Source organism: Malaclemys terrapin, chromosome 5 (assembly GCF_027887155.1).
Source record: "Malaclemys terrapin pileata isolate rMalTer1 chromosome 5, rMalTer1.hap1, whole genome shotgun sequence".
NCBI lineage: Eukaryota > Metazoa > Chordata > Testudines > Emydidae > Malaclemys > Malaclemys terrapin.
In genome coordinates, this window is record NC_071509.1 from 5389715 (window position 1) to 5405770 (window position 16056).

The window sequence follows — 16056 nt, forward strand, 5'->3', positions numbered from 1 at the left end:
CCTAGTGTAAACAGGATTGCCAACTGACTAATCGCACAAACCCAAACACCCTTGCCCTGTCCCTGTGCCTAGGAGCCAGAGGGACGTGCTGGTCACTTCCAGGAGCCGCGCAGACCCAGGGCAGGTAGGGAGCCTGCCTTAGCCCCGCTGCGCCACCAACCGGACTTTGGCCTATTAAAATCTCCGGGATTGCCTTTAACAGTCACCGGGAGATTGAGGCCAATTCCGGGAGACTCCCTGCCAATCTGGGGGGGTTGACAACCCTAAGTATAAGGGGGGTGAATTGTACCTCTCTGTTCGGGGAGCAGAGTGCATTCTCTCTCTCTCTGTTTTGGGTTCTTGTGTGTTATTCTAAGAAATAAAGTAGTGTCATGTTGCAACTTTCTAGCAAGAGTATTTTATGTTTTATCTCACTTCTCTGTTTGTATGCTGTGAAACATCCTTTGCTTTAAAGGAGATAGTCAACTACTCACCAAAGTTCACCCCAGGCAGACAGACAGACTGACAACTCCCAGCCGTCCACCCCACCCCCTGCTCTTAGTCAAGGAATCCAAAGAAAGAGGAAAAAGAAGGATAAGGGCTAAGTTGGCTCCTGAGCTTGGTCTCCACTTTCTATTCTATTCGAGGCAGGGCTATTAGTGCTGTTGCCTATAGCTCAGATTATCTGACACTTTATTGTAAAACCCCGTGTTCAGTGGTTCATAACTTTGCCAACCTTTAACCATTTGGACGGACGTTTTCCATGGCAGGGGTATGCCTCAGATGAACAATTCAGCAGTTATTTCAGAATGAGGTTAGGGGAAAAACAGGTTGTTTATTCCATGTTAAAAAATTCTTACAGCGGTTTCGATGAGAAGCTCTAGCACCGCCAGGCTTTGGAGCAGGGTCTTGAAATATGGCAGGGAGCTTGCCCTGATGGCAGGGATGTGCTTTTTGACAACCCCATGAAAGTCTGCCACATGTAGCCAAGCTATAAGCCTCTCAAAATCGCAGTTCACCCATACTCAGTAGAAAGTTGTTACAAATTGACAGATAAATTCTCCAAACAGTCCATCTGCCCTGGGCCTGCTCCAGCCCGGGGCCACAAGGGCTGACTAAGACTTTCTCATGTAATTGCACGCCCCATCGGCTATGGGCTGCTGTAGTGCTAAGCACAAAAACTGAAAGGAGGGAAGCTGTCTCTTCTGTGCTCTTAATGCCCTACCTAAGTCAAGGAGAGCTGTGCTCTTAACACAAATTGCTACAAAATGCTAAACTCTCTAGGGGAAAAAAAAATCAGGTCATAGATATCACAAATTGGGCACCCAAAATTAATGGGCACGTTTGACCTTAATCTCTCTGTGCCTCAGTTCCCCATCTGTAAAACAAATAATAATGCCACCTCACCTCAGAAGGGCGGTTTGAAGATAAATTCATTGTTTATGAAGCACTTGGAGGCTACCATGATAAGCACCATATAAGAGCCCACGATGAAGTTAATATTTCTATTTTCAGAGCAGGGTTTGAATAGTGTGCAGCAGATAAGGCCTGGGGCCACACACTGACCATTTAGGATAAAACACAATATTGAATAGCTGCTTGTTAAGGAAGCACCACCCATCCTGTGCACTGAATGAGGCCAGAGTGCTGTGGAAAAATAGATTATGATCATGTAATTAAAGAGTATTGTAAGACATACACACGAGAGGGGCAGAATTAATGTTGCCTCTGCAACCTTAATATAACATTTCCTAATTGTAGAGTGCTTAGACTTTACAACGTTAACTTTATTTTAAAGTCTATATAGGTTCTTGGACACCCTCATCACCATAGTATGAGTGCTTTGAAGTAGTGGATTAACTAACACGACTAACATCTATCATATGGCTCTCTCTCTCTCTCACACACACATTATCTTATCCTGAAGGCTCTCACTCTGTGGTCTCCTAGTTTTTCCCCACTGCCCCTCCTTTTGGTTTTGTCAAACAAAACTTTAACAAGCAATGGAGACATTCAGAAGAGCCTCAAGATTCAAACACGAACAGGGGAGGTATCTGGACCTGACCTCTCCTTTGCCTTGCAGTTTGTGTTGTTATTTACACCTGTGCAAAGTAAGTGTGAAGTGAAATGCTATCAGAGCAGACTGGTAGTGTTTTACACCCACGTTGTGAAGTTGTAACGAGGATACAACCTGCAAGACAGGGGAGAATCAAGCCCTTCCGTGATTGTTGGTTAACATTTGTATCATCCTATACTGAGCATTGTTGTGAAACATATGGTTTTATTGTATAATAAACTACAAGAGACAAAAATCCTGTGTCTACAGAAAGAGGACAGAATAGTCTCTGGTAGATTTGTTTCCCTTGCTCCAAAATGGACCCATTGGCCTGGGGTCATCATCTCCATTTCGTTCATGTAAGCAGCAAACATCCTAATGGTCAGATCCTCAGATTCTGGAGGCTTTAGGCCCATCTGTTTGTAGCTAATTCCTGTCAGAGTATCCCAACCTGAATTATTCCTAATCTATATTTAAAATAAGGAATGAAAATGCATCAGAGCAGAGCTGCAGGCAATCCCTTCTATTGTACTAAGTGTTAAAGAATTGTGCCTTCCTACATTATTTAGAGAGGAGGGGGGCTGGGGAGCCAACGTTAAGCAGAAATTTCTGCAGCCCTTGAAGGGGGAGGGGGCTCTCCAACTTCATGAAATTCCCAAGATCTATAGGGAAAGTCTGCTGCTCTTCCTGCCTCTCCAGAGTCAGGCTGCCCCTGCCTTCCGACCTGCTCCTGTGCCACACACACCCACAATCCTGAAGAGACTCGAAAGGTCTGGACTGGGAACCAGTTAGAATTAATGCTGACACAAACATCATTGATTCCTGGAGGCATTGCCTCGGGGCTTGCCAGGGGATGAGGCTACGTAGAGCCCCATCCCCAAAATGCACGCACGCTTCCCGAAATCAGATGCTCTCCCTCTGACAGATGGCTGGTCATTTGAGTGGTTTTTCCTGTGCCTTTCATTCCCTCTTCTGAACGATCTGAGAGGGATAATCCAGTCCATGTCTCCCCTGACCAAAGGCAATGAGAGGGCAACGGCTCTGCTGTCCTGGGCTAAGGCCCGAAACGGTGACTAAGGTTAGCCTACACCGGAAACGCTACAGTGGCACAGCTCTAATGCCTCTGGTGAAGACACTCTATGCCGATGGAGAGAGCTCTCCCGGCGGCATAATAAAACCACCTCCACGAGAGGCAGTAGCTATGTCGGCAGGAGCAGCTCTCCTACCAACACAGCGCTGTCCACACCGGCGCTTAAATCGGTGTAACTTACGTCACTCCGGAGGGTGGCTTATTCACACCCCTGAGCGACATCGGTAATACCGACGTAACCCGTCGTGTAGACAAGCCCTAATTCTCATGAATTTCCTATTATTTGAGGAGGTGGGTTTCCAACAAATAGGATCAGCCACAGTTTTGTGGCAATTAATCTTTCCTAATAAAGTAACATGGGATCTATGGTTACTGCCTGGTTTGCACACAGACGTTAATTTCAATCACATCCCACGTCAATGCCTTGTTAAAGCTAGGGATAGTCATGTACTGCAAGTACAAGCTATGTTATTAGCAAACATTTCACTCTGCTGTCTCTAAACCACATTTCTTCAAACAAGACAACAGCACGAAACCTCATTCACTCCCACGTCCAGGCCAAGTTTTTAAAGAGCAGCTTTGTTAATCAGGCATCTGAAAAAAAAAATTGTAATTGGTGAAAAACACTTCCTCCTCTCTCCTGATTCTCTCCCTCTCACACACACGCGAGCTTGGCTCTCTCACAAACCACCAAAATGCTTCAAAAAATTATATTTTTTCATAAAAATAAAACTTGGCTTTGGACAGAGAAGCAACATGAGAAGAAGCATGGTGTTGGTCAGGTTAGAGGACAGGAATTCAAACTCCTAGGCCCAAGTTCTATGGCCAAAGGCTTTGGGAAAAATCACTTTATTTCTCCATGCCTCAGTTTCCCCATGTTTAATATAAAGATAGTCCTTTTCTACTACACAGACCGTTCTGAGGCTTAATTCAGTTATATTGGAAAACCGTATGGATGGTGTTGCTACACAGTGCTGACAGTGGTCTGAAAAAAAGTCAGAGGTCTATCAATCTGGGAGCAGCAACTTTGCTATGACAGCACTTAAAGTGCCCCCACACTTTAAACCAGGGGTTCTCACAACAAAAATTTTGGTGGCCTCAGAATGCGGCCACCAATTCTTGCTGGTGGCCACTCTGACATATTTTCCTACAATACTTAACTGACTTTAGGAAAAACAAATAAATATGCACATATACATGTCCAAATCATTGTAATTGATTTATGTAGAGGGTTTTTGCAGAGTCAATAATAAAAATAAAAATATGCATCGGAAGAAGTGGGCTGTAGTCCACGAAAGCTTATGCTCTAATAAATTTGTTAGTCTCTAAGGTGCCACAAGTACTCCTGTTCTTTTTGCGGATACAAACTAACACGGCTGCTACTCTGAAACCAATAAAAATAATGTACAGTTGTATGTTGTGCCCCGGCCCTGCTGCCTCCCCCGTCCTCCACAAATCCCCCCCCGCCCCCTGATGCCTCCACCCACTCCCCTAATCTTCCCATCATGCCCACAGGCCCCGCTACTTCCTTCCCCCTATTGCCCTGAGCTCCCTTCCATGGCCCCTGGAGCACTGCATGAAAAGCTAAGGGATAAGTAGCCGAGAAGTTGTAGGGCATTTCGAAGATTAAAAACCAGTTTTGTTGATCTGTGGTAGTCAAAGAGAGTCTTGGGCATTTTTGGAAATAGAAAAGGTTCCGAGCCACAATTTCTAACAGAGTTCTGAAGATTCCAACCAAAGAGTTCCTAAACACCTTTACTTTTAATTATACATTGACATTTAACACTGCTTACTTGCCATACAGCGTTCACTGAATGATGCAACACTTTGCCATCACTTTTATTCACAATTAAACAAGACACTGCATCTCATAAAGAAAACAATGCCTTTTTTCAGTCATTTATTAAGGCCTCAATGCTGCAGCTTTTGAGCAGCCAAAGCTCCCACTTAAGTCAAAGAGACTTTTGGCTGCATTCAGATGGCAAGTGTGGTATTAATTTGATCGGACCCATAGACCTAGGCCACAATTGGTTGTTGTATCTGTTTAGTTTTGTATCTGTAAATAGGTTCAATGGTCAAATTAGTTCCAACAACAGTACTTTTAAAATATATTGCTGGTTTTATTGTGATCAGTTTTTCAGTTTGAGCCTAAAGTATGTAAACGATCTAATACTGTTCCTCTTAATCTTCCTATCAGACTCTTCAAACATTGACATTAATAAAGCAAATATTTTTAACACATTTACTTGAGACAAAAGCACATCAGACATATTTTTCAACAAGATTTCCCTTATTCTTCCTGCCACATTAACTAAAAACCTACTAGTAATTTGGGATTGGTCATTCAAGCTGTGACACCATTTTTACCAGTGAGAAGACTAGGCCTCTGGGAACTTTGATGAAATAATATATAAATAATAAAATAATTATAATTATACTAATAATGGGGGTTGTTGATTAATCAGTGTTGCTAATGAGCTAAACAGTTACTCTCGTAGCTTCGATGCAGAGTCCTTGGGAAAGTGAAAGGCCCCTTATGGAAATATGCAACTGCCCTCGTGGCAACCAAGGAACAGCAGGAAAAGCCAAGAGCAAATCCTAACAACACTTTTAAAGTTATACAGTGTGAAAATGCTAGCACACAACATGGCCCAAAATAAGGGGCTCCTGCTGCCACATTAAAGGAAAGAGAAGCCTCAGGCCTGATCTATGCTACAAAATTATGACAGCCTAGCTACGTAGGTCAGGAGTGTGGTAGAGAAAAAAATCACCTCCCCCAGCAAACATAGCTGTGCCTTCAAAACCCCCAGTGTAGACGCAATTATGTCAACAGAAGAGTGCTTTTGCTGGCATAGCTAGTGTCCTTTGGGGAGGAGATGTTTTCCAGCAGAATAACTCTTGGGGGTTTACATTGCTTCTACACTAGAGGGCTCTGTCGGCATAGGCTCTGTAGTGTAGACATGGCCTCAGACCCTACATGTTCTAAGGAGGAGACATTGCTTGTGCAACAGTATTATTCGGGCCTCACTCATTATTGCCTCTCCACCGGCGCTCTGCAAACACACTCTCTTCCCCACTATTTTGACAGATTCCAAAACTTATAAGAAGTGGTTTGATTTTTGTGTTTCTTTCAGATACCCATCCAATTAACTCTAGTTATGAAAACTCATTTACGGAATCTCCCCATTAACCATACACTATTCACAGCTCCACTGTGTCCTCCGCTTGACTCTACTTTTTCGCCTCTTCACCGCTAGATTGTGTACATTTATTGCTTCCTCCACGTCTCCCTATTTTTTACTCTCTCTTCCCCCCTTTTAATTCAAGATTCCCTCCCCTACTTCTCCGATCCTCCAGGGGTTGCATTTGGGTGATAAGATGTTGTGCCTACAGTCAACCAGAAATGAGGATGCATGGTACTTCTAGCCTCTTTCTGCTGCAATCCCAACATCTCAAAACTCAGATGAAAGTGCAGGCTCAAGTTTGAACTCCGATGTGCTGACTAGACAATAGAGGCAACTTCCCCTTGTATTTTATGTTTTTCCCAGTTCCTACAGAGCAACTCCTGAAGCTCAAGAGGTCTGGAGTATATTGCACCACCTGCAGATAGGAGACACCCCCAGTGGCACCTCAAAGGAGCAGAGTGAAACTGATGAGGACAATCCTTGTCTGTTTCACTCTGTTCCTGCCAGCTCTGCTAGGGATGAACTGCCTGTGGAAGCACAGGCGTGAACCTCCTCTGCCAATCTTGCAGAGTCCATCTGCATATTCTGCAGGGAGGGAGGGATAGCGCAGAATTAGAAATGTTATCTAATGGAGTCTGCTGCAACAGAATGATAGGGGTTTGGTGTCCTTCTCCATTCTGACTGCTCTCCCAAACACTCCACAGTCTGCTAGAAAATATCTTTAACCAAAAATACAAGAGGTTTCTTTTATTAATAGGATTATTTCCAAGGGCCTAAAGTTCTGGCTGGCAGATTCCTTAGGAAATGACTGCCTAGATATTTCTCCCATATTTCTACATAAGGAGTAGAGTTTAAAAAGCAAGACACTTAGAAATTTACTTGACCTTCAGCTGGCATCAGGTACCATAAAAGTGGGCATACAGCCTCTGTTTCCCATCTGAGTCTTTTAACAGCTGTTGTAGTAAACCGTTCACTGGAAGAAAACTGAACAACACAAATTTGCTGTGATTAATCGAGGCTATTTTGGTACCAGTTCTCACCAGCCTGAAAGCAGGGTTTAGTTCTGAAAAGTGGCTAGGAATATTAAGTCCTCTATAAAGCACAGCGGTTCCTAGGGAGCAAGAGAGTACATTATAGCTCCATTTCAATTAAATCACTGTGCTGTAGGCCATGCGAGATCCAGCTGACTTCAAGATAAGTACAAGAATGAAAATACTTATTACAGGCTCAGGAAATTCAGGGAGAGGAGAGGAGGTTAACAGGCAACTGTAACATTTGACTGTCACCTTAAATTTAAATGAAAGTGAAGACTGATTTCTTAAACTATATACACTGTAAACGCACTTGTGGGGAACTGGACAGCTCGGAGGACTGGTAATGGAAGACAGGGCTTGCCTACCTGCAGAGTTGTACCAGTTTAACGTAAGGTACCATTTTAAAGTGATTGAATTAAAACAGTGCAGAAGGCTGAGTGGACATGTTTATTCTGGTTTCAGCAAGACTTATTTCAGTTTAGTTTAAATAGATTAGGAAGAAGTTTGAGATAAAACAAATTATGCCATCAACCCAAAATAAGAGTGTCCATGTGGGAAGCTGAACTAATTTAACTAAAATGGTGTAAGACAAGGCAGATAGCCTTTCATCTCTTGCTCCCTGGTATAAATCCAGCCCAAGTTGGTAGGTTTTAAACATGGGATTAACATCCTTTGGCCCTGTACACACACACACACACACACACACACACACACGCAGCAGCTACTCAGATACCGATTTTGCTCCACTCGGGTTTGAACTGTGTTTAAACATGGTTTTAAGCGGGGTCCTTTGGCCAGTGAAGATGGGGCCTCAGGTGCACACAAAGCAAAGCAGTTTGACAGCCAAACACATTTCATAGCAGAGGCTTTTAAAACAAGTCAAGGTGGTCCTTGAAGAAGACCTCTTCCCTCAATGGCTCTTAAGGAGCCCTAGAGGAGGCAGAAGGCCCTCATTCGCTGAACACTTTCAAAATGGAAAGTGTTAATTTAGGCAGCCTGAATAGGAACTGACCTTTCACATAATGTGTTTGACAGCCCGCAGTTACTTCTGCTTGGCGAAAGATCTACGCCTTATCTAAAATCTTGCCAAGCCAGTCGCCACATCTGTTTTGATAGGGGCTAATTAATTCACTTTGCAAAGAACAGCAACTGAGAAACCATGTAAAATCAGGATAAGCTTGTCTGCCCCTAATGTTTCAGGTCTATCACTTACTGTGCTTCAATCCTGCAAAGAGAAAGGGGAAATCTCTAGCACCGGGGAAGCCCGGATGTGGCTTCAATTCATTGTGGGTTTCCCTAACAACTTAGGAGATGATTCTAGATCATGCAGAGAGTGTCTTCCTCTCAAGATTCTGTAACTTGTGTATTGCTTCATTTATCTTAAAAAGGGGCTTCTTTTGCCAAAGAGGCCAAATAACCTTGGTTTGAAGGCAACTAAGAAAGCAAAAATGTGTGTGTGACCCCAGACGCTTTCAATGCCATCCCGCAAGGGGTTACAAGAATATCCTGATCCTGGTATGTACATTCCGGTTCACCAAAGAACGTCACGTGGAGTTTCAGACGAAAGCCGGGCTCACACTGGTCATTAATATTGTGGTGAAAGGTATGTACAGATACTATGTAAGGAGTTGTGTATGTTCTTAGATTCTGTATTCCAGCAGAGGTGGACAAACAGACATCCTGACAGATAAAAGTTGTTTATTCACCAGCCTCTCTGTCGCAATATAAATTAAGCACTGTAAACTAACACAAGGGAGGTGGTGGAATCTCCTTCCTTAGAGGTTTTTAAGGTCAGGCTTGACAAAGCCCTGGCTGGGATGATTTAGTTGGGGATTGGTCCTGCTTTGAGCAGGGGGTTGGACTAGATGACCTCCACAGCGTGGAAAGAGATAGAGATACACTTCAAAGGTTTGCTGGACTCTATTTGGGGAACAAAGAAGACACCCCTTCCTCTTGCATCTAGGAAGTAAATGGGCAGTGCATTTACATTCATGAAAACGGGATCTCATCCAGCCTGGGCTGAAAATGCTGGCAAAGGCTTTGGGTGAGACACTTCATTAGACAGGAAGTTAACCTAATAGTTAAGTTTAGTCTCTAGAAAGCATAGTATGATTCTGTTTTATATGTAACCTTTTGTTTCCATTACACTTACTCATTATCTCTTGAATCTTTGAAAATGAACTTCTTATGGTTTTCACTATAAATACATCTCCACACTGTGGTATTAAGCAAGGAGCTGATCCTGTGTTGAATCATACAAACCAACGTGTGCACTGTTCCCTTGGGGTGAGCGGACCTGGTATTTCTGTGAGCGTTTGGAGACGAAGGGGCTGGACGCTACAGGGGAACGCTTCAAGGGGACTCAGGGGCACTATTTTTACCCTGCAAAGCAAGGTAAGGGCTGGCATAGCCACCCAAGCACTCTGCTCTTGGCTAACAGGTTGGAGGTGTGGGGGAGCTGATACCCAGTTAAGAACAAGCAAGTCTCCTTCATTTTGAATGCAGAGGGGTAACAAGGTGATTCAAGTCCTGGGTACCCCGGAAACCATCCCAGTGAGAGACTTGGCTGAGAAACATTCACGATCCTGAGGAAAGCAGCTGAAGTGTACAGTAAGTGATTCAGGGGAAATGGGACAGATTTCATCATTTATAATTGTACCAGTGGGCACGGATATTTTCAATAAGAAGTTCTAAATGTTGTGTTAAATCACTTTCTCCAGGCTCTGGGAAACAACGGGGAGAGTGCAACCATCTTACCTCACATAAACCAATCCCCATGAAATGCAAGTTTTTCTCTCCAAGGTTTTGTTCCTAGCAGGCAGCTTTTCCTTGCTTTTCTCCTCAAGGACAAAGATTCTTAATATAGCGCGACTGAATTTTTCACAGCCCTTGTTTGACTCAGATCTCCTCTTAAAGGGTCACAGGATTGTTTCTAGCCATCATTTCCATGAAGAAACAAAACAATGTGATCCGAAAGTATTATTATTAGAATTTAGTTAGCACCATAAGTCTCCCTGGTGTGTTATAAAACAAGTAAAGATAAAAGTGCCTTATCAATCAGATCCCTACACCAAGGATTTTCTAGACCAGCCCAAATGTAACACAGCAGTGGATGACAAACAAAGAATTTGAGAACACACACTCCTTTGGTCAAGTACCAGGGGGCTGAGGGGAAAGCAGGGGGAAGGAAAGGGGATTTCATTGAACAGTTGATATAAAAAGATTGTTTGCTTTTTAAGATACATTACTTCCCCCCCTACGTTATCATGTTAATTTAGTCCTGGTGAAAAGTGCCAGAAGGATTGCCCTGGAAACGGAGAGTATGTCTACACTACAAGCACACAGTGGCAGCATTGCAGCTTTGCCACTATAGTGTAGACACTTGCTACAGCGACAGAAGGGGTTTTTCCGTTGCTGTAGTAAATCCACCCCCCCAAGAGGTGGTTGCTAGGTTGATGGAAGAATTCTTCCGTCAACCTAGTGTTGTCTACACTGGGGCTTAGGTCAGCTTAACTACACCCCTGAACAAAGTAGCTAGGTCAACTTCAGTTTTAGTCCTTTAACTTCACAACAGGGGATAACATGAGCAGCAGCAGCCCCACCAGTTGATGCTGAACTGGAGGGAACTCCAACACAGGCCTTGTCTATACTAGACCTTTCCTTTCCCCCTAGAATTTCCCCTTGCTGATGCAATGGAAGCACTAATGTAGACATGCTGCCAGCATTTTTAACCTTCATGTCATCTATCTAGAGCCACTCTAAGCAGGATTATTCGACATGGTGGTTAAAGCAATAGCATCTGGTCTGCATTCGTGCTCTTACTGTTGTTCCAATCCATGGAACTCCACTGGTTAGCAACATGAATAGAAAATACTGGGGAAAAGGTCTAGTCACTTAGCAATGAGAGAAGTCTACATTCCTGTTCAAAGCTTGGTCTCTGTCTAGTTGTCACAGAACTTTTGCTGATATAGTAGCTTGTCCACTGGGACGTGGATGAGACCCACAACCTGGACAGACATGTTAAAATGTGTATGTGATTGTTAACGTCCTGCCCTACCCGTTCCAGATGTATGTCCTTTCTTTAAACATTGTTACAAATGATGATCACTCCATAATGAACAAAGTGCTCCTGGGTCTGTGCCTGAAGCCCTGCCAAGCCTGGCTAATATCATCTGTGTTGACTGTATAGTGTTTCCTCCTTCTGTCCAGCTGAAAAGCTCTGTCTGGTCAATTTGAACATCCCTTGATTTATTGAGACAGGCAGGTTATTAGCACAATGAAATAGCCCCTCGCTGCACATTATTTCTCACTGTACCTCCCAAGTCTCCTGACTCCCTGTCCAGTGCCTTAACCACAAGCCCACTCTTCCTTCAGTAGATAGACAGGTAAGTAGTAAGGTAGGTTTGCTTCCCAAATTTTGGCACCAAGCAACTAAACTTTACATTTACATTTACATGTCTCTGAGTCCCCAAAAGCAGATAGGCTGCCTTAGTTCCAGGGAAGCTGCCATCTACAATTAGCAAGTCAACTGGCTGGCAACTTTGCTGTCACACGATGATCCTGTCCAGATCTCAGCAGGATAGTGAAAACGCCTCCTTGGAAGCCTTATGGCCTTTATGACAAATTCCCAATAATCTGGTGTGGGAAGGGAGGAGGGATGGAGGAATCACATTAACAAGCAAACTCTTGTGATTAACTTTTTGATTGTTAGCTAGAAGCACATGAATTGAAAACCAGTTCTGTCATCTCGGTCCAGTGCTCTCACGTTCACTTAGTGAAAGAAACCAACAATCATCGGAGCAGATTACATAAACTGCCACCATCCCAAAGAACTAGAGTATGTGGTTATATTTCACTGGACAAGATTTGGGCAAGGTCTTTGTGGGCCAAGCCATGGCCAAGAATGGTCCAAGCAACAAAATCCCCACAATCTCTTAATGCAGGAGCAACCAGAAGTTAGAACGAAATTGGGGGCCTAACAGCTCCAAAACGTGCACTCGGTTTTCATGACTCTACATTTCATTTCAGGCCACGATCTCTGTCAGCATTAGACCTAACTCACTCTCTCTGCTTAGATATGAACATTTCAAAAGGAAGGGCATGTTGACCAAACCAAAGTCTACTGTGCACATCTACAAGTTTCCTAACCACCAGTATTTACCTAACTCGTGTAGTCTCTGGAGCAGTTACAATATCACACACATGCGGAAAGAAAGCATTTTTAGACATAAATCCTTTATTTGACAAACCATAACAGGGATCATGCAAGTAAGTAATTAGACTGTTAAATGGCCATTTGAGTCAATGGACAAGAGAAGCTACTTCAGAGTAGTTACAAGTAGTTATTTTAGGTGAGAGCAAAATTCTTCCCTACCCTTCCTGGAGAGAATCCAGAAAACTCTGCAGAATGTTCATCCTATCAGGACTTGCCTTCACTAGGCTCCCTAAGGAAGTTTCCTCTCTTTTATGCTGATGCAGCTGCAGGTGGAACAGCTAGTGCAGACAAGTTGTCATCAATTTTATCATGTTTTCTAGGCCTGCTCTGGGCAGAGATAGCTGACATGATGATGAAGATGCCTGTGCCCTATCTATTGACACTACTGCTCCCACCACTGCAGCTGTGTCAGTGCTAGCGCACTGGCTGGCGATTTCCCAACTAACCTCCCTCTGCATACACAGCCCATTGCACAGCTGTGTTGAACTTCAACCCATGCAATATCAAAATAAATAAATCAACGGACCGATCACACGGAAACACTGGCAAACATTCTAGCAAAGGAGTGTGTTTTAAACTCATGTGGGAGAAATAAAACCTAATCGCATTCTATAATAATCCGCACCTTAAAGGAAAAGCCTCACTATTGTGTAATTAACGGCCTTATATAAAGATTTGTGCATAAGCGGATTTTTATTACATCCCATATTTACTTTTCTGAACTTCCTCCATATTTAAAAAAAAAAAAAAGTACGCTAGGCTGTGAAATGTGTTTCCGCCTTTCAAAATAACCTGATTCTTGTCTCTGATGCAAAAGCGACGTCGGATACATCTCAAAGTTGTTCTCCCCTATATGGGGCTCAAAAGCTCCTTTGTGGATAATGAAATTATGAGCAGTCCCAGGGCAGCAGGGCTCAGCAGGGCAAACCTCACACACCCGGGGGCAGCCACTGCCGGATTGCACAGGAGGAGAAACGCACAGGTATGCAGAGCCTGATTCTCCTCTGGCCCCTGACAAGCCCGTGTCGGCACCCACACCCAGTGCCAAGGGGGTGTGAACGTGCTGCCCCAGGCACTCCGGGGCACGGGGCGCCTGTTATCTCTGCAGGCAGCTAGTCCCCTGCCCCAGCGCCGCGGAGAGGCAGCTGGCGATTCTGCTTCCCACGCACCTCTTCCAGCAACCGCCCCGGGGCGTACATGGCCACGCAGCCCCGTCCGCGTGCCCCCCCAGCCCACGCGGGGGCTCGAACCCCCGCACGCGCCGCAGCCACACACCCCGCGGCCGGGCCACGAGGGGGCGGGGCGCAGAGGCAGTGACAGCGCGGAGAGCCAATAGGAGTGGAGGTCACCCACCAATCAGCGCGCGGGACGGGGTGAAGCCGGCAGAGGGAGGCGGCCGTTCCCGCCGGCAGCTCCTCGTCCCGGCACGGGGCGCCCCTGACAACCCTTCCCCCCACCCGCCTCGGCTCGGGACACCCCGACACGGCCCCGGCCCCGCCCCTCACGCGCGCAAAATGGCGGCCGTACCTGCTCGAAGCGGGGCTTCCCCAGCTGGAAAGGGGGATACTCCGCCGGCTCCGCCATTCCCCTCACGCCCCGCAAGCGCCACCACTTTAAACGGCCTCCTCCGCCGCCGGGTCCGGCCCCTCGCCTCGCCGCCGCTGCTATTGGACGCGGCCAACCGCAGCCCCCGCGGGGCATGCTGGGGGATGGAGTTTTCTCCCAGACAAGAGGCATGATGGGAAATGTCGTTTTAGCGGGCGGGGAGCAAGGCCTCATGGGAAATGTAGTCGCAGCCTGGTGAGGCATGATGGGAAATGTAATTTAGAACTAATGCATCATGGGGAATGTAGTTTGGGAAAGTGAGGCGGGGGCACCTCTATCCCTCCCACCCCCCTTTCAAGTGATCAAAGCAGGATGCAGAACCACCCACATTTGACCTGCCCATAGATGAAGATAAAGACCTGGCCAAATCAAACCTGACTGGTCCTATGAGCCTCAGGCCACTGCCTTGGGTCCTGTGTTTGAAATCTGCCCCTTGCCCCTGCTGGGCAGCCTTGCATGCAGAAAATGTTTATTTCAAGCAGGACAGTGGGCGGGGGAAGAGAGTTAAACCAGAGCTGTCCTGCCAACTCAAGGGCTTTGCAAAAATGGTTTTGGGGTCAGGGGAAAGCAGGGGCATCTTAGGAATTTAAATTAAAAAAAAAAAAAAAAAAAAGGAATCCCTGAGATTCACAAACCTCACCCCCTTCTGCTCTAACTGCGTGGCCCAGTGCTTTGGCCTGCCTTCTCTAATAAATACATATCAACATGCATATTTAAAAAAAAAAAAAAAAAAAACACTCTATCCCTAACAAGACATTTCACTGCACACACTGCTGTCTCTAGGGAGAGGACAAAAGACCAAACACCACCTAACAGCTGTTAGTTACACTGCTTAGTCATAGAAATGTAGGGCTGGAAGAAGCCTTGAGATCATCCAGTCCATCTCCCCCACACTGAGGCAGGATTAAGTATACGTAGACTATCCCTGAGAGGTGTTTGTCTAACCTCTTCTCAAAAACCTCCTAGGACAGGGATTCCACAACCTCCATAGGTAACATGTGCCAGCACTTAACTATCCTTACAGCTGTAAAATTTCCCCTAATATTTAGCTCAAATCACCCTTGCTGCAAATTAAGCGGATGGCTTCTTCTCCTACTCTCAGTGGAGAACAAGTGATCAGGGCCCTCTTTATAACCATCTTTTACATATTTGATAAAATACCGTATATACTTGTTCATAAGCTGAATATTTTTGGTAAAAAAGTGACATCAAAGAGCGGGGATTGGCTTATAAACGGGTCTACACCAAAATTTGATGATTTTAAACTCTATGGAATAATTGAATTCAATATCTAATACATTGTCATTTTGTTTACCTGGAGCGTCTGCAGGCATGGAGCCCCACAGCTCCCTGTGGCCGCGGTTCGCCATTCCCAGCCAATGGGAGCTGCGGGAAGTGGCGGCTAACTGTGGCCATAGGGAGCTGAGGGACTCCATGCCTGTGAACGCTCCAGGTAAACAAAACGTCCAGGCCCGCTAGAGGCTTACTCTAACGGGCCGAGAGCCAAAGTTTGCCAATCCCTGAAATATAGAGTCGGCTTATGAAAGGGTCATACAGTTGTTGCTATTTTTACCTAATCATCTTGAGGGGTCGGCTTATAAACGAACGAGCTAGTGAACGAGTATATACGGTACATCTCCCCTTCATTTTTCTAGACCAAACCTTTCCTTAAAGCTCTTATTTTCTAAACCTCTTATGTGTGTCACTCTCTTCTGGTCTCTCTAATTTAGCCTCATCTTTCTTAAAGAGTGGAGCCAAAAACAGTCACAGTACTCCAGGTAAGAACTCACCACTGCTGAGTAGAGCAGCACTCTACTTAAAGCGTCAGTGGAAGGCACTCATATACTATGGTGATGAGCATGGTATAAGAACCTATACAGAATGAAGAAAGG

At 45.1% G+C, this 16056-nt stretch overlaps 1 protein-coding gene across 1 annotated transcript in view; it reads right to left on the bottom strand.

Moving 5' to 3' along the window:
- SFXN5 (sideroflexin 5) overlaps positions 1 to 14296 on the bottom strand; it is a 171635-nt gene extending 157339 nt beyond the window's left edge. The window contains exon 1 of the mRNA XM_054028792.1: positions 14087 to 14296. Within this exon, the coding sequence (XP_053884767.1) occupies positions 14087 to 14296 (210 nt within the window). The remainder of the gene's footprint in view (positions 1 to 14086) is intronic.
- Between the last annotated feature and the right edge of the window lie 1760 nt (positions 14297 to 16056).